The sequence below is a fragment of the Nothobranchius furzeri genome, chromosome 11 (genome assembly GCF_043380555.1).
Source record: "Nothobranchius furzeri strain GRZ-AD chromosome 11, NfurGRZ-RIMD1, whole genome shotgun sequence".
Taxonomy (NCBI): Eukaryota; Metazoa; Chordata; class Actinopteri; order Cyprinodontiformes; family Nothobranchiidae; genus Nothobranchius; species Nothobranchius furzeri.
In genome coordinates, this window is record NC_091751.1 from 70,030,650 (window position 1) to 70,057,369 (window position 26,720).

General features: G+C 44.1%; 3 protein-coding genes across 4 annotated transcripts; 2 read left to right on the forward strand and 1 right to left on the reverse strand.

Moving 5' to 3' along the window:
• The first annotated feature begins 2,369 nt into the window (after nucleotides 1-2,369).
• Nucleotides 2,370-7,889, forward strand: LOC107396785 (profilin-2). Of its 2 annotated transcripts, none has more exons than XM_054738682.2 (3): nucleotides 2,370-2,734; nucleotides 3,645-3,837; nucleotides 6,094-7,889. In XM_054738682.2, exons 1-3 carry the CDS (start codon nucleotides 2,606-2,608, stop codon nucleotides 6,189-6,191), a joined length of 420 nt encoding a protein of 139 aa, XP_054594657.1. In that variant the 5' UTR covers nucleotides 2,370-2,605; the 3' UTR covers nucleotides 6,192-7,889. The 2 variants fall into 2 exon arrangements, with proteins under 2 accessions (XP_054594657.1, XP_015832113.1); XM_015976627.3 differs by having other exon boundaries at nucleotides 6,406-7,889.
• A 2,227-nt stretch (nucleotides 7,890-10,116) lies between these two features.
• Nucleotides 10,117-16,098, forward strand: LOC107396790 (uncharacterized). Its single transcript, XM_054738693.2, has 7 exons — nucleotides 10,117-10,504; nucleotides 10,602-10,775; nucleotides 10,850-10,968; nucleotides 11,050-11,215; nucleotides 12,270-12,385; nucleotides 12,458-15,959; nucleotides 16,027-16,098. The coding sequence occupies exons 1-7, from the start codon at nucleotides 10,228-10,230 to the stop codon at nucleotides 16,062-16,064; spliced, it is 4,392 nt and encodes a 1,463-aa protein (XP_054594668.1). The 5' UTR covers nucleotides 10,117-10,227; the 3' UTR covers nucleotides 16,065-16,098.
• A 707-nt stretch (nucleotides 16,099-16,805) lies between these two features.
• ahsg2 (alpha-2-HS-glycoprotein 2) lies at nucleotides 16,806-18,784 on the reverse strand. The gene is made up of 7 exons (XM_015976634.3): nucleotides 18,499-18,784; nucleotides 18,214-18,324; nucleotides 18,036-18,117; nucleotides 17,789-17,943; nucleotides 17,606-17,701; nucleotides 17,431-17,499; nucleotides 16,806-17,356 (listed from the first exon to the last, which is right to left on the reverse strand). The coding sequence occupies exons 1-7, from the start codon at nucleotides 18,694-18,696 to the stop codon at nucleotides 16,967-16,969; spliced, it is 1,101 nt and encodes a 366-aa protein (XP_015832120.1). The 5' UTR covers nucleotides 18,697-18,784; the 3' UTR covers nucleotides 16,806-16,966.
• Nucleotides 18,785-26,720: the final 7,936 nt, after the last annotated feature.

The window sequence follows — 26,720 nt, forward strand, 5'->3', positions numbered from 1 at the left end:
TTCTGGACCAGTTGTTTGGAGAAACAGACCGTAAAACATTCTCGCAGATTAGGGAACAATTCGACCTCCCCATGAATGACGTATAAATATTTTCAGATAAAGCATTATATCATGAATCATAGACAGAAAGAAAGACTTTATAAACAGCCAAATGCAATAGAACAATGTTTGATTTCACGCTTAGGGAAAAAAGCAAAAGGCTACGTTACTAATCTATATAGAAGCTTCTTTCTTGGCTTTACACATAATACGAAATATATAAAGGAGAAATGGGAATTAGAATTAAATATACTAATTGAAGATGAACAGTGGGAAGATATATGTAGACAAATTCATAGGGGGATCAACAGCCAAATGTGGAAGGAATTTGATTGTCATACAGCGCCTTGGGCTTCCTGACAGGGTTGCGGAAGGCGCTTTATAAATAAAGCATTGATTGATTGATTGATTGATTGATTGATTGATTGATTGATTGATTGATTGGCAGATAAAAACTAGGTACTTTTTTACCCCCCTAGTTGTATCGGGGTTTGCAAAAGATGTCCTGTCTCCCCTTTGCTGGAGGAACTATGGGGAGGTGGGGGACCACTCCCATATATTCTGGAATTGTCCAGTTATTCTTAAATATTGGAGAGACATAAAGGAAGAGTTGGAAAAAATTCTGGGAAAGGAGTTACCTTCACACCCTCTGTTCTATCTGTTGGGGGCTGCATCAAGCAAAATATTAAACTTAGACCAACGATACATTGCCCATATTTTATTATTGGCAGCAAAGAAAATTATAGCGGTAAAATGGAAGGAGGTGAACCCCCAACTATAAAAGAATGGAAAGAGAGAATTAAACAAACATATGTAATGGAACGGATTACGTCTATACTGCAAATGAAGGTGGATCTGTTCCGGGATAGATGGGAGTGTGTCAAGCAATACTTAGTAATGTGATGTATTAGGTTGTTACTCTGATGTCAATATGAATTTTTGCTATTATGAAAATGGGGGATGTAAAGGCGAAGGGAAGAAACGAGAAGAGAGAGGGAGGGGACGGGGGAAAAGGAGGAAAAAAGGAAAAATAAACAATCAATCAATCAATCAAAGCTTTATTTATAAAGCGCCTTCCGCAACCCTGTCAGGAAGCCCAAGGCGAAAAACAGGGTACAGTTGTAAGTAATTATACTGAATAAATCAAAAATAAAAGCAATTCAAATTACAAAATAGGTGAAACATTCTGGTACAGGACAAATGTGTAACACAAGGGAAAAATTGAACCAATGAAAACTGTGAAATAAATTCAACATAAAAGAGGGCCAAAATCAAACATGTTCAGGAAACGCCAAGCGGAGGAGGTGTGTTTTTAGGCGACTCTTAAAGGCTGGCAGAGATGGGGACAGCCTAACTGAGGGTGGCAACTGGTTCCAGAGTAACGGTGCTAGGACTGAGAAAGCCCGGTCCCCGCGAGTACGACGCCTAGAACGAGGGACAACGAGCAGGCCTTGTTCAGAGGAGCGCAGAGCGCGTGATGGGGAATGTCTGTTCAGGAGTGTGGCTAGATAGGGGGGACCACCACCCTGGAAGAAATGATAAACAAAGACGAGGATTTTGAATTGTGAGCGATAGCAAACCGGAAGCCAGTGCAGGGAGGCCAGAACCGGACTGATGTGGTCCCGTTTCCTGGTCCCAGTCAGGAACCTGGCTGCGCTGTTCTGCACAACCTGTAGGTGACGCAGTGATGACTGACACAACCCTGCATATAGAGAGTTGCAGTAGTCAAGCCTAGAAATAACAAAGGCATGCAGTACCTGCTCCAGGTGGGCTCTCGACAGCATATGCTTGATTTTTGCAAGCACAATATAGAAAGGAAGGAAAAGAAGGGGGAAGAGAAGGGAAAAGAAAAAAGATGGGGGAAGGGGAGGGAAAGAGAAGGGAAGAAAAAGGGAAGAAAGGGGAAGAAAGGAGGAAAAAAACAATCTTTGCGATGAAATTAAATGATTGTACTTTTATTCTTTATAGAATTTTTTGTTGTGTTTTTTATTTTTATTTTTCTTTCTTTATTTATTTGCTTCTTTTTGCTTTTGTGATTGTCCTGCTCAATGTCAGGGTTGTTGAAGCACGTTGTACAAAGTCAATAGTCAAACTTAAAATAAAAAGTAAAAAAAAAAACTGTATTATTATTGTTATAAGTGCATTTTTATGTACAAGTTTAATGCAAATAAACTCTGGTCTGGCACGTTTTGCTTTATAATAATAATTTTAAAAAATCATAATATTAATCTTCATAATTATTATGATTATAGGAAGCATAACCTGGGCGCATAACAAGGCTGTGATCTCGTTCTTCCGCACTCCGGCCAGGCGGGCGCGTGCCGCCTATAAAAGCGCGAGGCGCTGAGCGTGCGGAGTGATCTGATGCGGACTACACCCAGCCGCGGCGCCGCCTCACTGCTCTTTTGCTGCCCCAGCCTTCGCGTTGTCTAACGTTGAAGAGTGGGCTCGATTGGAGACTCTAAATTGTTTGTAGGCTGTTCCTCTTCCGTCCTTCGTCTCTTTTTGGTAACCTCGCCTCCAGCGCGTTAGTGTGTTTTTTAAATATAGCTTCAAATTCTTGAGTATGTCTTGGCAAAGCTACGTGGAAAACCTGATGGCCGATGGCAGCTGTCAGGATAGCGCCATTGTTGGTTATACGGACGCCAAATATGTTTGGGCAGCGCATCCCGGTGGTACGTTCAACAATATCACGGTAAGGAATGAAACCAAGCCGCTGTAGTTAAACGGTGCCGGTGTGCGGGACGCTGACCACCGCTCCAGCCCCAGACATCCGCGTCTAAATGACTTGCGAGATAATAGTGCTTCGTTAGCTAACTAGCCTATCGGTAGGTGGCCTGTGTCGGCTACCGCCTGTAAGACACCGTTGCGGATTTAAATCTCGTGACAACAAAACAATCGCTGAGACTTTCGAGGGCCTTAAATGATTTCCAGCTAACCCGCATGGTGCGTAGACTGGAGCGGTTGCTGCAGCGCGGTGGTGGGTTTAAAACCAGCAAGTAGACGGTGTCTGGCCGGGCAGCGCGCATGCTTTAGTGCATGGCTGCTTAGCTTAGCTAAAGTTAAGCTGCTAGTTTACCGGCTACCTGTAAAGGCCGGTTATGACGTTAGTTGGTCTACAACTGTTACACTCTGCGTAAACCTGCCCACTTGTTACGGCCGAGAGAAGATTTAGCCGTCTTATTAATGATGGTTGACTCTAACACTAGCTCTCGTTAGCTTCACGTAGCGTCGCAAGTTTCCTACACGTATTTCTTTTGTAGCCTCTGACGAGGCCTGCGTCGGCTCCTCCGTAGACGAGGAGCCAGGGCTGTGGTTTTAGGACCCCAATACCAATACTTACTCAGATTACTCAAAGCAGTTGGTTTAAAACTGCAGCGATTTCAGATAATAAATATTCTCTCCTCCGTTAATGAACGCATTGAATAGATTACTCTAAAAAAAATCATGGGAACTAGGAGGGAAGCCCCTCATCTGCCTGTGTAAAAAGTTTTTACTAGTATAAAATGTTAAACTGCATGTTTGAACTGAATTGCATGTAATATCTTTCACACATCTATATGTTGCAGACTTGTTACTGACTAAGCCATGTGGTTTTCTCCCAGTCTCAGGAAATTGATGTCCTTGTGGGAAAGGACAGGGAGACTTTTTACACCAATGGTCTCACTCTGGGGTCAAAGAAATGCTCTGTCCTCCGAGACAGCCTCCATTATGATGGGGACTGGACAATGGACATCAGGACAAAGAGCCAGGGAGGAGAACCAACATACAATATTTCTGTGGGAAGAGCTGGAAAAGGTAAATGAGGGATTGGTGTGGTGTGAAACTGGTTTAACCTACAATGAACCTGATTATTAGTGGAAAACCCCAATGCACATCTTTCTAGTTCACCTTTGTTGCAGGTGTAGGTTTATTACTAGAAATATGGTGTTTACATAAAATTCTAGGAAAATGGAGTTGATGGTTCTCAGTAATGGTTCGTGTTGTAGATCTGTAACCATCCAGTCTGTAGAGCCGAGTAGTTTAAACTGAACAGGTGAAACCACCAGTGGGGCCAGATTCAGCTTGGATTACTGCCATAATAAAATAATCTCTGTAAATGCCCCGGGGAGAACTGATTAGTTTATTTCCACGCAGTAAGGTCCAACACTGGAGCTGACGTTGCTTTCTGCCAGGGTTGTAATGTAGACGTAACAGCAGCGTTGGCGTTTAGACGGCTAGAACAGCCACGGCAACACTTTGGTTTCAGTTTAACTTAAACAGACTCCTAATTTGTGTGTAATCTCAGAACTGTCACCATTAGTACAAAATACAAATGCTCCTTAGTGTTTCTACAGAGCCACTTTAGCGGGTCTGAACGGTGCCTTTAAATGTGCCTCTTGTTCAATGAGACCTTGCACCACGAAACGACGTCCCCATCTCACCTTTTTCCGTTTTCTACTGCTTCTGCTTTGCCCGCGGCGTCTGAGCAAATCAAGCCACTGAAAGAGGATGTTTATCTACAAAACAAAGTTCACTTCCCTTTTCTCCAGTCTGCAGAATCCATCTCGAGTTGAACTCTCCTCTTCCTTACTAGTTGTTAGCTTCTTAAAATGGATATTTAGGCATTTTTATAATAAAGCTGCTGGATTGTGACGAACATGTTTAAGGCGTCATATTTGCCGTGTGATGCGGTGCAAGAGGGGATCTCCATGCATGGTTAAACCGTGCCGAGGCCCAGATGAAGGGAGACGCTAGGGCTGGGCGATATGGACCAAAACTTATATCTCGATATCTTTAAGCTGAATTCCGATATACGAGATATATCTCGATATTTTTCCTCCTGTAAACTGTTGACAAGTTAACTCACTTCAAGCTCTTGAGAAATTATAAACATAAATCGGTAGGTTAAATGCATAAAAATGTATTGATTCTTGTCAAACTTTAACCGTAGTGCCTATTCTCTACCAGTCTGAGCTTTAGTAACACAGGTGCAGCTGTCTGCTAACACACACACACACACACACACACACACACACACACACACACACACACACACACACAGTTGAGAGCCAGATTTGTATCAAATGTCCCACAGGCACTTTTTAATTATATATTTATAATTAATGTAAAATTATTTAAATTACATCTAGAGGTGGCCCATATTGTATAGGTCTTGTCCAGAGAAAAAAAATCCATCATGTTAAGCTAAATGTACGATGATGTAATTGCATCTACTGAAGATCACATGGGTCATGCACCATGGAGTTATTAGTTATTAGAAAAACTAGTTATTAACTAGTTGTTAGTTATTAGTTAGCAGTGTTGGCTCATATCAGCGATTATACTGTAATGACTCAGAGTCTCTGGTTGCTCTTTAATGAGTGTTATTTTCGGGCTACTGTCGCCATAACCCACACCTTACAAACTCAACTTTTTCATCGGAATCACTCGTAACGGAGTATTTACTAGCATAGCAAACCAGAGCGGAAAAAAACGGAACCGGAACAACATTTCTCACCCGTTGAGTTCGCCTTCAAAATAAAACGGTAACCCTATAGTTTACTATTCAAACCCTTACAATATGTTTCAGGTCATTTGGCCACTCCGGCTTTCCGTAGCACAGGGGAGGGAGGGGTTTGGCTCGTGTCTCCGCACAAGCAGGATGGAAAACAGAACTCCGTTGGCATTGAACGTCCCCAAATAATTAAAAACCAGGAGGCCAAATGCAAAGTTTAGAGCAGCACATTTACCCAGAGGCTCTCAGACTGAGCAAACTTGTGAGAAAACACGTAATAGCCGCTTAGAGACGGAGCAACATATCGCTAGCATAGCGGCTAATCGCTAGCATAGCAGTTTGGCCAGTTATATCGATATGAAGATATAAAGTCATCTTATATCTTGTTTAAAAATTATACCGATATTTAAAGAATATCGATATATCGCCCAGCCCTTGGAGACGTGTTTAATAGATTCTGATGTGGTTCATGCTTGAAGACGCCTGTTCTCTTCCTACTTTGAAATGTCTTTCCTTTGCCTTCTCTTAACTGTCCCCTTTTTCCGTTTCTCTTCCAGTTTTGGTTCTTGTAATGGGCAAAGAAGGGGTCCATGGAGGCGGATTGAATAAGAAGGCTTACTCGATGGCAAAATACTTGAGGGATTCAGGGTTTTAATGTTTTCAACCTCTTAGATTAAACTGAGGGGCAAAAAGAAGAAAAAATTGCTGTTAAGATTTCTCCTGCAAGCAGTCAAATGTCTTGGAAACTTTTAATAGCAGTGAAGAGTGGTAAGATACTGTGTCACCTTTGTCCCCCCCCCCCCCTTCCATCCTGCATGGGGTGGGGGGGGAGACTTCAGTTTTTAATTTTTTTTTCTTGTGTGCTCCAGCATTGGTTTTAGTCATGGGAAAGGAGGCGGTCCATGGTGGAACTCTTAACAAGAAAGCACATTCAATGGCTGACTACCTGAGGAAGTCTGGATACTAAACAACCTCGCCACCCATTCATCCCCCACCCCCACCCCACCCCACCATCACCATGTTGTGTTGACACTACGTCCAGGGTTGGATGGCGTACAGTGTTGCTTCCTACCCTGTCTGCTTCCCTTTCCTGGATTAACTACCCCCCCCACCCCCCTTCCCCTTTTATAACCCTTTCCACACCAACATCCTGCTTCTCATGGTTTTGGCACTACGTTACGGCATGTTCATCTACCCATGGATGTTGGAGGAAAATGCTAATAAAAGTATTAATAATCTGGACTTGTGCGATCGGCTGGCTTGTGTAGGGGTACACGGCGCGGTGGTTGGTGTGGAAGGGAACCGTTTGGTGCAGCATCTAAACCATGCATGCATGCGTTATCTTCATTACCAACCCGTCCCACTGTTCTCGGCCCAGTGTTGTAGCCAAAACCATCTGGATCTGCAGATCTCCATTAAAGAGACAGACTTCCTCTCATGTGTACTCATCAGCCAGCCGCTGCTTCACCATTCGTCGCATCATTTCGACATCCTGCTTGAATGGGGTGCGTTGGGCTGCTGAGTATAGCATCACTGAAGCTTGGTGACATCTTTGAGTCTCGGTGGACATTCCCTCTGACGGCCGAGGTGCACCAGTCATCTCGTTTGTTCTTTTCTGTAAATCACCACACTTGTACATTTGCCCTCCCGCTTGGACCAATTTCCATTAGAAGAGGGTTACCATAGTTGCGTCAGCTTTCTTATGGATAATTGTTGGCATCTGCTGTTGACTGTAACCCACTGAGAACTCCAGATGACTGTAAAGTATGTAACTGCTTCTTAGAGTTCAACACAAATGTGTCATCACGTTATTTTGGGCTAACTCCAAGTTCATCGTTACAATGAAAATGTCCTTTTAAACAGTATGAATGCATTTTGACTGTAAACCGAGGCTGCTGGGCTCCAACACCTTGGGATAATTTGCCTTGTGCTCTAGTCATGGAAGTGTATTCACGAGTCGTCTTAGTATGGTACTTACGACATATTTAAAACAATGCTGTGTTCACTAAACATTGAAAATGGTGTCGGTTGGAATAAGAACGTTTGTAAGTTGTCTTGTGAAATTTTTCTGAGAATAACCGTGTTTTCTGTGCCATAAATCTATCTGTTAGGAGTTGGATTTGTATCTGCTGTCCCCGCAAGAAATCACTCTGAATGGCACTTTCGTAAGGGATCTTTTGGCATCTCATCTCCAGGATTTGTGAAATATGTCCAAAATTAAAAAAAGGAAAAAGTTTGCAATATTCTGTCTTTTTTTGGGGGGTTGGGTTTGTTTACCTGAAGTTTCCAGATGCCATGAATTGACGTTTTGTTAAAAGAAGGAACAAATAAAGTTGATCCAACCAGAAGCAAACTCAGCATCTAGTCTGTTTTATAGATTTTAGACAAAGGGAGGTGAGCTTTGGGGATGATTCAGGTCAAAGTTAACGGCTCTTTTCTACAAGCGATCCACAAATTAGATAAATGGCTTTTTATCTCTTAAGCTACGTGTGCTGTTTTTAAAGGTAATCGTGGGTCAAAGGTCCCTCTGCACCAGGCCGAGGCAAACCTCAAAATTGTATTTTAAACACTGGGCATTGGAAGCTCAGAAGTTTGGGGATCACTTGTGAATCATGACCTGACTTGAAGGACCAGTGGTCTAGAGACGTAGAAGAAAACAAGAATACATAAAACGCTGCATATGGCTTCCAAACAGGAAGCACCAAGAGGCTCCAGAAGGTCACCAGGCAAACGGGTGAGTTCCTAGAATTTGAGGGGGAAAGTGAATCTTTTCTTAAGATGTGATCTGAGGAGTTGCTAGTTTGGTTTTTGCTGTTGGAGACCAAGAAATTACAGAAACAAATGATCCTTCATCATGGAAAGTATGAAGTTGTCGGCTGTATCACGTTGACCTTACAGTTAGAATATGGAACATTTGAATAAGCTATACATAAACACCTCCAGAGGTGTGCAGAATAGATGTACAGTTCAGCCTTCAAAAGCTAATTAAAAATGAATGATCACACTTTAATTCTGTCAGGCGCATGCCTACATCTACCAGCCACTAGAGGGCACTGATGTGCTAATGTGCTCAGCAAGGCAAGCAGCTGATTCTGAGCCCAGAAGATGTTCAAACGCTAAACACTGCTGTAAAATAAACTCATTAGTAGAAATGAGTCCTCGTCTCAGAACATGGAGCTGGAACGTGTCGGCACCGAACAAACATCCCAACGGCAGGAAAATGAGTCCTGTTGTTGTGAGGCCACCTCTGAAGTCCAGCGTGCTCCCAGTGTTCTGTATCAACCTTTAATATGTTAAATGATGCAAAACATTTATGGCAGGAAATTAAAAAGGTCACGTTCTGAGTTATTTTTATTTCAACTATAAATTTGTATTTATGATCCTGTTTCTTCTGTATTTTTTCACTGATGTATTTTATTGGTCCTGATGTTAGGCTGACCGTTTCAACTAGAAACCAGATGACATAAAAAAGCAAATCAATCAATGAAATCAAAGCTTTATTTATAAAGCGCCTTCCGCAACCCTGTCAGGAAGCCCAAGGCGCTGAACATGGTACAGTACAAAGTCAAATAAAGTGAATAAATCAAAAATAAAAGCAATTCAAATTACAAATTGCAAAAAAGGTGAAACATTCTAGTAGAAGACAAATGTGTAAAACAAGGGAAAACTGAACCAATGAAGACTGTGAGATAAATTCAACATAAAAGAGGGCCAAATTCAAACATGTTCAGGAAACGCCAAGCGGAGGAGGTGTGTTTTTAGGTGACTCTTAAAGGCTGGCAGAGATGGGGACAGCCTAACTGAGGGTGGCAACTGGTTCCAGAGTAACGGTGCTAGGACTGAGAAAGCCCGGTCCCCACGGGTACGACACCTAGAACGAGGGACAGCGAGCAGGCCTTGATCAGAGGAGCGCAGAGCGCGTGATGGGGAATGTCTGTTCAGGAGTGTGGCTAGATAGGGGGGACCACCACCCTGGAAGAGATGATAAACAAAGACGAGGATTTTGAATTGTGAGCGATAGCAAACCGGAAGCCAGTGCAGGGAGGCCAGAACCGGACTGATGTGGTCCCGTTTCCTGGTCCCAGTCAGGAACCTGGCTGCGCTGTTCTGCACAACCTGTAGGTGGCGCAGTGATGACGCAAAGGGGCTAATTCACCCTGAACACCTGCTGGACATATAGCATTACAACTGCACAGTCGGTGTGTGAATACGTGGAACGCTCCCCTCTTAATTCACCCTTGTTATTTTATGTTTGTAAGTGGATTTAGAAAATAGTTCAGATAGTTGTTTGTTTGTTTTTTTGGTGCATCTACCAGCTTTATGCCTTTCTGATCCAGTGTGTAACTTGCAAACAGCTCATGCTTCCAGCTGGCGTTGCAGAGAACAGAAGAAAGGTTTTTGTTGCACAAAATAAGAAAAATCCATTAAAACATCTGATAAGACGGTGAGATTCACCTCTATTTAAATGTTTTTTGTCAGGATATTCCACTCATGCAACTTAAAGCAACCAGTTGTCGTTATTAACACAATTGTCAGCAGCTGGTGCAGTCAGCTGTTTGATTAGTCATAATTAGCAGCAGAAGCATGACCTTGGGGCTTAAACATAGCTGCTGGGGGCAGCGCTCGGCTTTCCTGAGACACTGCTGAGGCTTTTTGCCTGTGTACAGTGCTGTTTTTCTTTCTTCTGTCCAATGGCGTGTCAAGAAAGCAGCAGCAGTGGAGTTTTGTTACGTTTAGGTCTACTGATGTTCGTCACCTCACTTTGCCACTGTACAAAGATGACGAGGCTTAAGGCACTGGATGAGAAAAGAGAGAACTTGGCGCGTACCCACAGCAAAGTTGAAAAAAGCCATCAGCACTACGGAAGACTCCTAATTGGACAGAACTCCCAGCAGGCCGCTAAACTCAACGGCACCAATTCCACAGAGGACGTGATGGACGTCGAGGCGGATTACCAAGCCGACATGGGTATGTAGACGGACTGCTGTCCTTCTGGATGAAGCTTGAATCTGACCGTGCAACTGTTGAGTTACCTGCAGTATTTGGGCTTGTGTGACTTCTTCAGGCTGGTGGCCGACCCAGCAACTTAATGAACGGAATGACTGGCCGAAGTCTGACATAGCAGCCATGCAACATCTCCTTGAAATGGAATCAAAGGTTGAATGCACGCAAGACTCCATGAAGCTTCTTGTTCACGATGCGGCCTTCACCCCTGCATCACTCATCTTTGTGGACAGAGGCAAGTATCTTGGTGCTGTCATGCATTATCCATGATGAAGTTTCAGAACGGTGTTTAAAAGCACACATTTTCAGGTGCGCTGTCTCCTCTGTCTCTGGCCAAATTGCCTTCCAGCTGTGGTTACACAATCAGGTCAACTCAAAAGGATTTGGTCCTGGTGGCGCCTTACGATGGCTGCTTTGTGGTTGTTGAGGTGGGGTTTCCATGAATGGCACCTTTTAACCACAACACATGTATAGTTTCCTTTTGATGTCGTCATTTGGTCTGCTTGCAGGAGAACAGCTACGTTCTTCCGTTACGCTGGTGGGACCTACCCGTGAGGATGTCGTGTCCTTTGTTTGAATACCAGACACCAAATCCTCCAATGGTCACCTGCCACACCGAGGGCATGGTAGTTAAAACGGAGTGGACCAGTGCTGCTTCTGACATTAAAGCAAAGGGTAGGTTTCTACCTGTTTCTATTGTACTGGGTGCAGTGGTTTGTAGACTTGCTGCTTAAACTCTGATTGCCACACCTGAAAATGCTTTTCCAGTTCATGTCAGATTGATGGTTTCTAAACTGTTTAGCAGACCTAATCCTAGATGTGTTTCATGGTTTTATTTGTTTAATACACAGTGTAGCCAGTGGAAACTGAAGAACAGCACAGAAAGTAATGACCCGCACTTGTGTAGCACCTTTCAGAGTCAGGACTCCAAAGCGCTTTACAGAACATAACAAGTAGCTATGTGTCTTGGAAACAATCCCATCCTACAACAGGCGTGTGTGTGCGTGCGTGCGTGCGTGTGTGTGTGCACGCGCGTGTGTGTGTGTGTGCAGGTGCGTGTGCGCGCGCGTGTGTGTGTGTACTCGCGCGCGCGCGCACACACGCGTGCACAGGTGTGTGTGCTGTCTTCTCCATCCCCAGTGAGCCGTGGAGGATGGCTGCTTATACTGAGCCAGGATTCTCTGGAGGTTTCTTCCTGTTAAAAGGGAGTTTTCCCCTCCACTGTCGCTGCATGCTTGCTTAGTATGAGGATTGCTGTAAAGACTCTTGACACTAGTCAGTGACTCGATGCAACCAGATGGGTTCCTTATACAGTAAACCTTTTACTGACTGGCTTAATGAACTGACCTGTATGGGAATGTTTACTTTGTGAAGTAGTCTTGTTGTGATTTGGCATTTTATAGAGTTTAATTGAATTGTACTTTTGAAGTATTGAAGTAACTATGTATATATTTTTCTGCCCCAGTTGTTTTTTCTCCCATGCGTTTCACCTCTGCTTTAACTGAGCTTTCAGCCGGCATTTTTATCAAACTTTAAGTGACGGAAAAACTTCTTTCTGTACCTTTTTAAAGGCGGTAGCCATCGACTAGAGCAGGTTCTGCCTTCAGCTTCTAGTTTTAAAGACTTATTTTGGTAAAGTTAAAATTTGCTTGCCATGTAGTTTAATGTAGTGGAAAAATGAAGTTGGGTAATGGGTCGACCCTCATTAATAAACATTCTTTGGTTACAGTAAATGGAAAATGGGAACCTCTATTGGTGGCTGCACAAAGATGTTCGTTTGGTTTAGTTGAACATCCTGAAGGTTTAGTCATCTCTGTACGCTACCAGCCCTGCCTCGGGAAACAGGTATGTCTTTACATTTCTCAAGTTTTTTTTTTCTTCGAAGGTAATGACTAATCTATTTACTTTTGCCAACAGGATGGATTGTACACCCTTGAACTTGCTACAGATGGAGAAACAAAAATTTCATGTCCATCGTTGTTGGCAGCTCAACTTGAACCCACAGAAAGCCTGGCAAAGGATTCTACGCTGCAAAGTGAAAAGCCAAATCCCGTTTTATTCTCTCCACCTGATCAAAATGGCTTCCAAGTTCCACGTTCTCCTAAAAACTCAGGGATTTCCAGCCAACAAAACTGGGTGCCTAAAGAAGCTGATCAGTTCCCTTATACCTTTTTCTCAAGTTTAATGTACCCCCGCCTTACCTTTCAAGAGGCCACACCTACTAAGCAGCCTGCGCTCCCTACCCCAACACAGTCTGCTAGTACCCAAGCTACAGGTGAAAATTTCAATTACTTTCCCTTTTATGAGTCCCATTTAACTAGAATATCTCCAACATGGTCACCAGTGTCCAAGTCGCCACCAGCTAAAAATGAGGACCCTCTGCTTTCATATCCATTTAGCCTTCCACCCAGATTTTCTTCGAAACCTGAACAACCTCCAAGTGGCCCCATGAGTCGAGAGCCACAACCTCCCAATTTATTTTATTACCCACAAGTTCCACCTCAAGCTTATTTTTATCCCCTGTACCTTGAAAAATTACCTGAGGACCATGGTCAGTTGGATCCTGCAGTGTCTGGAGAACCTCAGGGTGAAGATTTACCATTTCATCTCATCTGCACCCAAGAGAAGCCAGCTTCAAAACCCACTGGTGCTTCTCAACAACAAGCACACCAACCGTTGTACTTGGGGTGCATTCAGCTGAAACCGGCCCCAGAACAAACTGCGTCACAGCGGTTATTCCCCGAGACCCTTCGGCAGTCTTTCCTCATATGCAACCGGCAAACGGCCTCAAAATCTACCGTGAGTCAGTCATCAAACTCTGAAAGCTTCCAAGACCAAGTATATCTACCATTCTACCTCATGTGCACCCAGTGGAACCAACCCTTACAATTCTCTAGTGCGACTCAGCCAGGACAATCAGAAGTTTCGCAGAGCCATCTATACCAGGCATTCTTCCCATTTTATACCCAGCTGCCTCTTGGTGACAAACCTGCTGGTGTGACTGGGCCACCACAGCCTTTAACCCGTCAAAGCCAGGATTACCAGACAGTTTTCCCCATCTACACCCAACCAACCTCAACTCAAAAGCCTGCTTTGACTCAGCCACCACAACCTATGGCGCCACAATCTCTGTTTTACCAGCAGGTCTTCCCCTTCTATACCCAGCCAAAGCCAGATCCAAAACCTGCTCATGCTAATCAACCACCACAACCTGCTTCCCCTTCTAACAATGTTTACCAACCTGTTTTACCCTTCTATAACCAACCAAACCCAACTGGGAAGCCTGCAGAGGTTACCTTAGCACCACAACCTACAACTCGACCAAGCAAAGAATACCAGCTATTTTTCCCTTTCTACACCAAACCAAAGTCTGATCCGAAACCTGCAGTGACTCAGCCACCACCACCTGCAACTCCTGAAGGACAAGTATACGAGCCTTTTCCTGACATCTACGCCCAGCTAAAACCACTTTCAAAACCATTTTCTACACAGCCAACGCTAACTGGTTCGTACTTAAGAGGAGCAAACCAGCCGTTTATCCCTTTCTATTCCCAACAAGGTACAACACCTGCTGATAATCAACCTTCAACCCCTCAAGGCCAAGTATACCAGCCATTCTTTAACTTCTATACCCTGCCAGAGCCAACTCCGAAACCTACCGTCACCTGGCCAACTTGGCTTCCAGCCCCTGAAAGCCAGCTGAATCAGCAGATCTTTTCATCCTTTTCCAAACCAAATCCAGCATTAAAGCCCGCAGCCTCTCAGCCGTCCCAACCTGAAGTCACTCAGGGTCCTGCATACCAGCAGTTCTACAACATGAAAAAGCCTGAACAACCTTCCAAGCCTTCTGAGCCACAGCAGAACAAAGTCACTCCTAGTCAAACGCATCAGCCACTCTACCCTAACCAGCCGTACTTGGAGCCAAAGCCAGCTCCAGGATCAACAGCTGTTCCTCGGCTGCTACAGTCAGACACCCTTCCAGGCCAAGCACACCAACAAATGTGCTTATACACTCAGCCGTTGACTGAAAGCCAGCTAGCAAACATGCCAACTAAAACTATTCAGGGTAAAGTTTATGGGCCTTGTCAACTATCTGGGAAACCAGGTGCTGAAACACCCATAGTCTCTAATCCCATTCCTTATGGTCTTCCTGGGGTTTGTCCTGAGTTTTGCCCGTCTGGCTTGTCAAATTGCTGTTTCCAAATAGCTGTTCATCAGCACTTTCACATTACTCCTGGATATGGTGCTGTGCCTCAATTTTACAGGGGTTTGCCATTCTCACATATGGTACACCCTGACTCCACCATGGCCCTAGAAGCTGAGCAAGTCCCTCAAAGAGCCAGCACCTCTGCACAAATGTCACCCTGGGGCCCTCAAACTGCAGGTCAAGAATACTTTCAACCGCCAGATGGCAACCCTGCTGCACTACCAACAATTGGTCCAAGCAAGACTCCAGATGATGCAAGAGCTTCTCCTCGTATTGCATCAGATTCTGATTCATCGTATAACTACTGGTCACATCTACAAGATATTCAGTTGCCAAATATGGAGCAAAACAAATTTGCCAATTTGAATGGCCCTCTTAAACCTCCAGGTTTTAGGCCAGTTGAGCAAATTCAGCCTGATAACATTCAATTTCCCAATTGGCAAACCAATGAGCGGTTGGCGGGGAATGTTCACTCCATGCAAAGTTTCATGCCTTACCCGAACCAGCCTGAATCGCACTCGGACATGGGAGATAATCCTGGTATTGAGAGGCAGCCTTGGTACAATTCGGAGCTTAAAAGTGCAACACATCATAACTTCAAACGTGCAATAGACAAATTTTTCTCTCATCACTACATGCCCCAAGATGCTCCACAGTCCAATCGGAACAACTCTGCAGCCCCTAATAACTCTGACACGCAGCCTTCTCTGACCACCTCCAAGAACTCCACTTACCATCAACATCTGAATCCTCATTCAGTGTCAAAAAGTTTTGTGCTGCTACAACATGGGCCACCAGGGAGGAAGCCAAAAAGTTTCCGTGACCCTTCATCCCCTCTTGGACAGCTGCTTCATGGCGCACGCTTCAAAGGAGAAAGAACTGAGCAGAACACCGATTCATTACATGAACAAAGCAAGGGGTCCATAAACCAGGAAGAAGGGATGTCTAACCCTTCACAAAGTGATGTTGACGCCTTGAAGAGGCTTGACGAATCAGATTTGCCATCATTTTTCTCGGCATCAGGAAACTCCGACCCAGTGTATTTTGAACCTGAACAATATTTCAGTGCTTCAGAATTGAAGCCTGATGTTCTTGAGTCATTTGAGGACATCTGGAAATCCTTGACACCTACAGGCTCCAGTCGGTTGTTTGCTGCACGTGTTTCAGGGAAGGATGAAGAGGGCAGTTTTGCTGTGAACCAGCCGTCAAGTGGTACGTTTCCCGTTTTAAGGATGACTTTCTCTAAAGAATTCTTGGACTAATCTCTTGGTTTTTACAGGAATGAGCCAGCCACTCGAAATGGAAAACGGAGATTAAGAAGAGTTGTCTTTAATAAAACTTTATCTAACAAGCCAGTGTTGTGGATTTAACTTATTAAATTTAAGTGTTTGCGTTTAGCTGTTAGTCTGAACTTAAATCAATCTGGGAAGTGAGATGTTTGCAGATAGCTTACTACACCACGGTTGGACCAGTGGCGTGTCCAGATCTTTTAGAATGGGGTGGCCCAGATGAGGCACTACTTTGTGCATGGGTGACACCAATGGTTATGCTTTATTTTTTTTACCCCAAGCCTTTTGTGGACAATGAAAATACTATTTAAATGGAATTCAGTGTGGTGACACATAGGGTGGCCATTCAGATTCCAAGGGTGGCATGTGCCACCCCAGGCCACTCCCTGGACACGCCCCTGGGTTGGACTTTTTTGGGTCCTTTTAAAACTACATTGCCTCTCCTTGAACCGGAGCTTCTGAACATTTACCTATTTGTACAAATGGACTCAAAGGTTGAATTCATCGACCTTAAAATTTTCTGCTGATTTGACTATTGAGTCCTTTTACATTTCTTTTGGATGTCTGACTGCAACAAAACATGCTTAAACTGAAGCCTCATGACTTTACTGATGGGGTATAAAGTCACTGGGTTCATTTGTTGAGTCAACATTACTGACAAGTTGAACTCTGTGCTCTCGATAAACCTGGAAGTGGCTGAGAGTTCAGAGCACCCACCTACACATCGTAGGGTGCTTAATTTCAAGAATAGCGTTTTTGGAGTAAAACACAAGATTTAACTTTGGTTTTATTAAGTGGTTACATACAAATCTTTAATTTCAGAAGCGGTGCTTGAACTCAAAACATCAAACATTTTTTCCTACCTACCACAGCACATACTTGCATTTACTCTAGTACCAGTGTAATTAAGAGTCTTTGGGACCTGAACATTTAGAAGAATCTGATCCTGCCTGGACACACTTGGACAGGAACAACCGGATGTGTCTTGTCTGCAGGGGCACTGGCTGCCACCGAGACGGGAACGTCCCTCTTCACCACCGTGATGGGGACCTCTGCGCTGGCTGAAGCGTCTGAAGCTGAAGAGGAATCCTCAGTAGTCTGAGTGGGAGCTGCAGGTGTGCTGGAGACATTCAGAGCTGGGGCTACGGGCACAACTTCAGCTGACTCTGCAGATTCTGCTGACAGAAAACTGCTCAGATGGGGGTTATGGAGGGCAGTCAGCTTGTGGTGCCTGTGGCCGTGCTTGTGGGACAGGCCCCCACCGTGCGATGGCAAGGCCGGGCGTACAGGTGCAGTACTGTTTGCGTCCACAAGGGGTACCTGGGTGAATATTAAGGTTTGCTTCAGTAATTGTTTCGAATGCTAGAAATATTAAAGAGCTAAACGGTCATTACCAGAGTGGAAAACATCTTGCAGTTCACTATAGGGTCGTTCACGCCTTCAGCAGTACAGATTCCACGCGCCTACGAGAGAAAAACAGGAGAAATGGCCACAGCTCTATTGTAAACGACCAGATTGTCAGCATTTACAGTCTATAAAGTTAATTACTGCATAAACATTTGTACTTACAGCCGTGGTGTCGTTCAGGGCCGTGCAGGTGTCGTTAACACAGTTCGCCTCAGCAACAACAAATTCTGTGTTGTATTTGTGTCCACCGGACACGACCTGGAAAGATGTCGGGAAGAACGGATTTGCACGTGAGAATGAACTGTTGCACAATCAGTAATGTACCAGAACGCGTGAAAGACCCACCTGTGCAGACATCCTTCCAACCTCCACGAGGGCGTACGTTACGTTCTCCGTGATGTTGTTGAGCTTTGTCAGAGAGACCTGGACAAAGTCCAGGCCTGCGGTGTGATTCAGGGGAAGCAGGGAGTAACAGCCCAGACATAAGTCCTCTCTGGACTCTGTTTATGCCCAACGACACGAAAGCATGCACAACGTTATGTAGATTCATGCATCTAATTAGTGTAGAAGTGTTTTGTTTGGCAAATCTAACCTTCTGTTTTGCATTTGAATGCAGTGACCGTCAGAATCCCGCCGACCTTCTTCAACACCACGTCACAGTCCCCTTCAACTGCCTGGGGGAGGACACGAAATCAGCCCAAACAGGGGTTTTGTGATTCTGACTCTGATCACCACTGTAACTGATGCTCAGCAGTGTACAAAAGTCTCACCGTGAGATGTTTGGGTCGGACTGTGCAGTTGGCGAGAGGCGTGGGGTCCAGAACGTGACAGTCGGTCTCCAGCAAATCAATTTCCAGGACAAATGTGCTGTTTCCGTCCGACTGAGCAGGTGAAATAATACAACCCGTCATATATTTTTTTATTAAATCTGCATATTATTCTGTGTCTACAGCAAATGTCTACAGACAAATTATTCTATTAGTCTGCAGCTGCTGTTGTTCAGGTCTAGCAAATGTCTGACTGTAGCTAAGCAACTAGAATGCATGCAGACGTACCGTAGGGTGGATCTTGATGTCTTCTATCCTGTTCAGTACATACTTGTAGCCGTGATTGTGCTGGGCGTTGAGGTAATCCTGAGCCACCAGGGCAGCTTCCTCAACCTCAGGGGAGTCGCACTCGGGCCGCAGCACATTGATCTGAGCACAGATGCCCCCCAGAAGTCCCAGCGCCACGGTGATGCCCACGAAGTTCATTTCGATGCGATGCGCCACGAGAGATCAGGGAAATTGAACAGAAAATGGTAAAGAGGCAGAGCTTGTGAAGCCTGCAGTGTATTTATGCAGCATTTTAAACACGTAGGCAGAGCCAAGTTCACCACTGAGATGACACCCCCCCTTCTCACGCGCATCACACACGAGCTGCACTCTGGATCCGAAGAACTGCCAAAACAAATGGAAACAAAGTCTGGGAAGGACAAGTGCCCCCGCTGACTTGAATCAGTGGGGGACACTTTGGAGCGAGGTTACAGGTCCTCCGTTACTGCTCTCTTGATGATTTAGAGCACGGGTCGTCTCCAGGTTCATCAGGAAAACCAGTTTCTCAAAATGACCAAAACCCTTCCTTTAGAAATTCATGTGAGAATGCAAATATTTTAAATGATGATTCATTATTGCATTTTTTTCTGTCATTAATTGACATAAAAATGGATTCAGAACTTTTAAATGTATAAAAACACTTTTTAACTAATAATTCCAACAACAGCTGGTCACAAACCAAATAATATAATAAAATCTCCATGCATATGTGGAGTTAGCATGTTCTCAATTCAATTCAATTTTATTTATAAAGCGCCAAATCACGACAAGAGACGTCTCAAGGCACTTCACATAATAAACATTCCAATTCAGGTCAGTTCATTAAGCCAATCAGAAATAATGTGTCCTGTATAAGGAACCCAGCAAATTGCATCAAGTCACTGACTAGTGTCAGTGACTATACAGCAATCCTCATACTAAGCAAGCATAAAGCGACAGTGAAGAGGAAAACTCCCTTTTAACAGGAAGAAACCTCCAGAGAATCCTGGCTCAGTATAAGCAGCCATCCTCCACGACTCACTGGGGATCGAGAAGACAGAGCACACACACACACACACACACACGACAAAGTAATGTGTCTATAGTTACGTTGTGATGTCTTAGTAAATATTCTATTTGGTGAGAGATAAACTTTATTGTATTTATCCTAGTGGATCTATAATTAAACGGGTAATCTAGCAGTAGCGCATCCAACGTCAAGGAAAGCAAAAAGTTATTATCAGGAGAGGGAGAATGTTTAAGTGGTTAGCAGCAGTGTGCTAGACGATGGCCCCCTCCATGAGGCCACCACAGCTCAGCAGAACATCATTGTAGCTTCTTCTGGGGAGAAAACACTTAGAGAGAAAATAAAGTTAACAGCTGAAATTGCAGAAAGTAATACAGTTAAAGAGCAGACTGTAGAATAAAGCAGTAGAGTGTGAAAAGTGGTCAGTGTATCCTCCAGCAGTCTAAGCCTATAGCAGCATAACTACAGAGATAACTCTGGATAATCTATCCTATTTAGATGGAGGCATGTTGGAGGCAGGGCGAGGGAGAGCCGTCTTTACCGACTGTACACTCCACCTCCCTGTACTCCCCCACTTGTCCAGATTTAGGCTAACATCAGATTTTAACTATAAGCCCTATCAAATAAAAATGTTTTAAGCCTACTCTTAAAAGTAGACAAAGTGTCTGCCTCACGGACTAAAGCTGGGAGCTGGTTCCACAGGAGAGGAGCCTGATAACTAAAAGATCTGCCTCCCATCCTAATTTTAGATATTCTGGGAACCACCAGTAAACCTGCAGTCTGAGAGCGAAGTGCTCGGTTAGGAACGTATGGAACAATCAGATCACTGATGTATGATGGAGCTTGATTAAGAGCTCAATATGTGACAAGGAGGATCTTAAAATCTATTCTGAATTTAACAGGTAGCCAATGTAGGGAAGCTAAGACAGGAGAGACATGATCTCTCTTTTTAATTCTCATCAGAACTCTAGCTGCAGCATTTTGGACAAGCTGAAGACTTTTAACTACATTCTGTGGACTTCCTGAGAGTAATGAATTACAGTAATCCAGTCTTGATGTAATAAATGCATGAACTAGTTTTTCAGCATCACTCCTGGAAAGGATGCTTCTAATCTTAGCAATATTCCGAAGGTGGAAAAAGAAAATCCTACAAACCTGTTTAACCTGGGATTTGAATGACATGTCCTGGTCAAAGATAACACCAAGGTTCCTTACTTTGTTCTCGGAGATTAATGTAATGCCATTAAGGTCAGGTGATTGGCTAAGCAATTTCCTTTTCTGGATTTCTGGTCCAAAGATGAGAACTTCTGTCTTGTCTTGATTTAAAAGCAAAAAGTTTAGAGTCATCCAATTTTTTATGTCCTCAAGACAAGCCTGTAATCTACCCAACCGATTAGGTTCATCAGGATTAATGGATAAAAATAACTGAGTATCGTCAGCATAACAGTGGAAGTTTATCCCATGCTGTCTAATGATTTTACCAATTGGGAGCATATATATAGTAAAAATAATTGGTCCAAGCCCTGAACCCTGTGGTACTCCGCAAGTAACCCTGGAGTATGGAGACGATTTGTCATGTACATTTACAAAATGAAATCTGTCAGACAGGTAGGATTTAAACCAGCCTAGCGCTGTTCCTTTGATCCCTACAACATGTTCAAGTCTTTCTAAAAGAACATTGTGATCAACTGTGTCAAAGGCAGCACTGAGATCTAACAAGACTAGAACAGACACAAGATTCTTATCTGAGGCCATGAGAATATCATTTGTAACTCTCACTAATGCAGTTTCAGTGCTGTGATACTCTCTAAAACCAGACTGAAATTCCTCAAACAGATCATTAGTGTTTAAATGCTCACATACTTGGATGGCCACTATTTTCTCTTCATGCATGTGTGGAGTTAGCATGTTCTCCTCATGCATATGTGGAGTTAGCATGTTCTTTTCATACATATGTGGAGTTAGCATATTCTCCTCATGCATATGTGGAGCTAGCATGTTCTCTTCATGCATGTGGGGAGTTAGCATGTTCTCTTCATGCATGTGGGGAGTTAGCATGTTCTCTTCATGCATGTGGGGAGTTAGCATGTTCTCTTCATGCATTTGTGGAGTTAGCATGTTCTCTTTATGCATATGTGGAGTTAGCATGTTCTCTTCATGCATATGTGGAGTTGGCATGCTCTCTCCATTTCTATGTGGAGTTAGCATGTTCTCTCCATGCATATATGGAGTTAGCATGTTCTCTTTATGCATATGTGGAGTTAGCATGTTCTCTTCATGCATATGTGGAGTTAGCATGTTCTCATGCATGTGTGGAGTTATCATATTCTCTCCATGCATATATGGAGTTAGCATGTTCTTTCCATGCATATGTGGAGTTGGCATGCTCTCTCCATTTCTATGTGGAGTTAGCATGTTCTCTCCATGCATATGTGGGGTTAGCATGTTCTCTCCTCACATATATGGAGTTAGCATGTTCTCTCCATGCATATGTGGGGTTAGCATGTTCTCTCCTCACATATATGGAGTTAGCATGTTCTCTCCATGCATAAGTGGGGTTAGCATGTTCTCTCCTCACATATATGGAGTTAGCATGTTCTCTCCATGCATATGTGGGGTTAGCATGTTCTCTCCTCACATATATGGAGTTAGCATGTTCTCTCCATGCATATGTGGAGTTAGCATCTTCTCCTAACACATACAGTTCAGGCCAAAAGTTTGGACACACCTCATTCAATGTGTTGTCTATATTTTCATGACCATTTGTATTGGTAGATTCTCACTGAAGGCATCAAAACTATGAATGAACACATGTGGAGTTATGTTCCTTAACCCAAAAAGGTGAAATAACTGAAAACATGTTTTATATTCTATTTTCTTCAAAATAGCCACCATTTGCTCTGATAACTGCTTTACACACTCTTGGCAAAACTATTTTTCCACTTATTTATGTCGACAAACTGTTCAGCTCTCATAACAGGAGTGTTACAAATATGAAATTAACCAACTCATTTGGTGGCATATTAATTAGCACACCAATAAATATATATTAGTCAGTCACTTACCTGACTTCAAACTGAAATGATCTTTTGTTGTAAAACAAAAAACAAACAAAAAAAAAACAGGAGTTCTGCAGTGATTTATGGTGAATGGCCTGTATTTGATATAGCGCCTTCTAGAGTCCGGGAACCCCTCAAGGCGCTTTACAGTGTAATCAGTCATTCACCCTTTCACACACACACACATTCACACCCTGGTGGGGATGAGCTACATTGTAGCTACAGCTGCCCTGGGGCGCATTGACAGAAGCGAGGCTGCTGAACACAGGCGCCACCAGTCCCTCTAACCACCACCAGCAGGCAGGGTGGGTTAAGTGTCTTGCCCAAGGACACAACGGCAGCTACAGACTGAGCGGGGCTCGAACCTGCAACCTTCTGATTACTGGGCGGGCTCTTAACTCCTGTGCCTTGTTGCATTTATAATTTAAATAATTAAATGTCATGTTTTCCTTACCATTAGTTATATGAATTATGACCATATTCCAAGTTGTTTTCAATTCTTCTTTAACATCATGGAGTTTAGTTTAGTCATTTAAACTCAGTTCAAACATTTGGGTTGTGTAAGCACCTGTCTCCCTCCACCGGGGTCAGGGTGCAGCACTGCAGAGCAGGGCCTCACTGTCAGCAGGATCCAGACCGAACTCGTCGGAAGAGGATGTTTGTCGATGGCAGGGGGCATGTTTGAGGGCCAAAGACACTCACTGCACCGCCAACATGTTTGTTTTGTATAAGACCATCTGCACAACACGCACGTGTCACTCCAGGTCCACAGGATGCAGACTGAAACACGGATCAGACAGTTTCAGCTCGTGAGATGGACGGAGTTCATGGGTGGACATGTCACCAGAAGAGGTGTTTTACATTTAGTCCGGTTTGGGTGCAAATCTTTTTTAAGTTCACACATGAAAAGATCTTGGTTTCTCCACGGGAGGGAACAGAGCTGAGGGTCAAAGACACGCCGCTGTTTAGTCAGATGAGCTCGGGATCAGAAGGTCACGAAGGGAGGGTTGTTGTTTTTCTCAGAGCTCAATAACACGAAAGCATTTTCCTCACATCCTGCAATCTTGTATAAAAAATACCATGGTAACAAATTCAGTGTTTCGTGTCTTTTAGTTGTGGAAAACAAAGCAAATTCAACCCAAAACTGACATTACTTACATGCCATTTCAGGAACAACAGGATGGATTTTAACGAAACTCCGCGACAGAATCAGCTTTTTCAGTTCTGATGTCAACTAAATCAAAATGGCTGCCCAAGTAAATCAGTGTAAAAAGGGCTAAAATCAGTCAGTATGACAGATAAAACGCTCACATGTTATGAGGTGAAACGTGAGAATCAGAATGTTTGCTTAAAGGTTTTCCATCAGCTGAGTCAGTGTTGCAAACGTTATCAGGGAGATGGGAGGCCTCCGATTCAAGCTTCAGTGAATGATCCTGACCCTGAAAACAACAAATACCTCCTTAAAATCCAACGGTTCGCCAATTCTAATACACAGTACTATTATTTATTTATTTATTTAACATGTTTTTCAGGAGGATAAACTGCGTGAGATGTAACATCTCGTTTTCGAGCAGGTCCTCCTACAACACAACCGATAACAAATAAGGTGGCAGAGTTAGAAAGTTATAACAGACTTAAAAAAGAGAAAAGATAGAAAGTAAATAAATAATAGTAAAAATAATATGTATAAAAATATATATACACACGTAAATATATGAATATACACACATATACACATACGTACATACTATATACACAATTAAATTAAATAAAACTTATTAAGTCTTCCCATGACAGAACGTGGAATGTTGGATCCTTGTGAAGTATTCGGACATGATTACATAATCGAGGAGCAGGAGGAAAGGTCACACAGTGCAGAATTATCGACAGGGACCCCCACAGATCAGCTTTATTGAACCAAACCAATCAACTAGAGCTGTGGTTAAACATAACGGGCGTAGATAGAAGTAGATAGAAATACGAGTGGACACGCCGTCGCTGGTTTCATCATCACCCAGTTACCCATCACATTTAGTGAAGTGGACCCAAGCTTTAGCGTGCGTTCTTTCTACCATGCTGCTCTGTTTACAACTCGCTCGCAGCGACCGACGACATAACGCTCTTGCGCATGCGCAGCTGTCTAGGCAAGTTCTCGTTGTGAAGGACGGGTACCGAAACGAGGCACCGTTTCAAATGAAGTGAATCAGTGCTCAGTCGGTACTGTGGAATTTGGTCGGTACCTTAAAAAGTACCCAATTCGGTACCAATCCCTAGCTCCAATACGAGCTCAGGCAGAGGCACGACCAAGCCTCCAGCAGCATCATTTCCCAAGATTAAGTCAACTCCTTTAGTTGGGAGCTCATCCAACACCCCGACCACAAAATCACCCGAGACTAAAGGCCAGGACAGTTTAATAGAGTGCATTTCAGCAGAGATAGCTCCCATCTCAATACCTTGAAGCAACACTGAGTAGCCAGCTTGACTGTTTACAGAAAAGGACAACACTCTCTCTCTCTCGTCTCTCTCGTCTTCCTCCGCTTATCCGGGTCCGGGTCGCGGGGGCAGCATCCCAACTAGGGAGCTCCAGGCCGTCCTCTCCCCGGCCTTGTCCACCAGCTCCTCCGGCAGGACCCCAAGGCGTTCCCGGACCAGATTGGAGATGTAACCTCTCCAACGTGTCCTGGGTCGACCCGGGGGCCTTCTGCCGGCAGGACATGCCCGAAACACCTCCCCGGGGAGGCGTCCAGGAGGCATCCTGACCAGATGCCCAAACCACCTCAACTGGACAACACGCTTCTCTTTATTAAAGTTTGGGAAGCTCCCGTATCTCTCAGGATGACTACTTTGGTTTTGTTTTCAGAATCCGGAAGAGACACAAGACCCTCTGATAGAAATGGCTGACAGCAGGGGTTTTCTGAGTTAGCTTCCAAACAACAAGCTATTTCAGTTATGTTTTTCTTACGGTTCTTCAGTTTTAAAGCGTAGCAGCCACGGATTACGTGACCGCGTTTATGGCAATAGAAACACTCTGGATTTTCAGGATTAGGATTAGGAGAGGTTTTCACACTGGGTCTGATTCCTCTGTTTACTTCTGAACGACTCTCTCGGACGCGGTGAGTTAGCGAGAATTCGTCGGCCATCAAAGCAGCCTCAGAGAAGGAAGTGACCTTCTGTTCATCTAAGTAGTGAACCCAAGGACGTAATTTTCACTTTAGAAGTGGGGGGGGCACGGGGGGGGGGGGGGTCTTGACAGTATGCTCTAATGCAGAGATCACTAATAGGCGGACCTGGGTCCGGATCCGGACCGAAATGCTGTCTGGTGTGGACCCGAGCCTAATGCCAAAATAAAGTTCGCCTAATTTTATAACCGCTTCTGGCCGGTGCAGCTATTGCATTCTTTACGGTAGTATTCTAGCATCCACGAACACCCACAGGCCAATTGTGCGCGAGTTTAGTCAGACCACGTGACACCAACAAGCCAATAACATGTTTTATTCCTGCCAGAAAATACAGGCGATACGTAGCGAAAATAAACGGTTCAGACGCCGGAGAGAAGGAGAGCAGCGAAGAGCAGAAATTCGAACAGAGAAAACGAGAGATTCAGGCGGAGAGCGGTGGAAAGAAGGAGACATTCAGGCTAAGAGCAGCGACAAGGAGAGATTCAGGTGTAAAGGAGGAGGAATTCAGTTAGAGAAAAGGAAAGCGGCGACAGGCGACAAGGAGAGATTCAGGCGGGTGAGACGGAGAGAAGTAGAGAAAGCAGAAATGGCAGCCTCTAAAAAACGGAAAGTGGACAGTGAAAATAGAGCATTTAATCCAGAATGGACAGAGTCATTTCTCTTTGTTCTTCCCACTGGTGGCACAAAACCTGTTTGTCTCATATGTTCAGAAACAGTGGCACTTATTAAAAGTGGCAATGTGAAACGCCATTATGAGACAAAACACAAATGTTTTGAAGAAACATATCCCCTCAGATCAGAAGTAAGATCAGAGAAAATACGTAGTCTCAAAGCCCAATATGAACAGTCCACCAGGATCCTGAGCCACACGTTCACTGCTCAGCAACGAGCCCATGAGAGTTCCCTCAGAGTTTCTTGGATTTTGGGTCAGCACAAAAA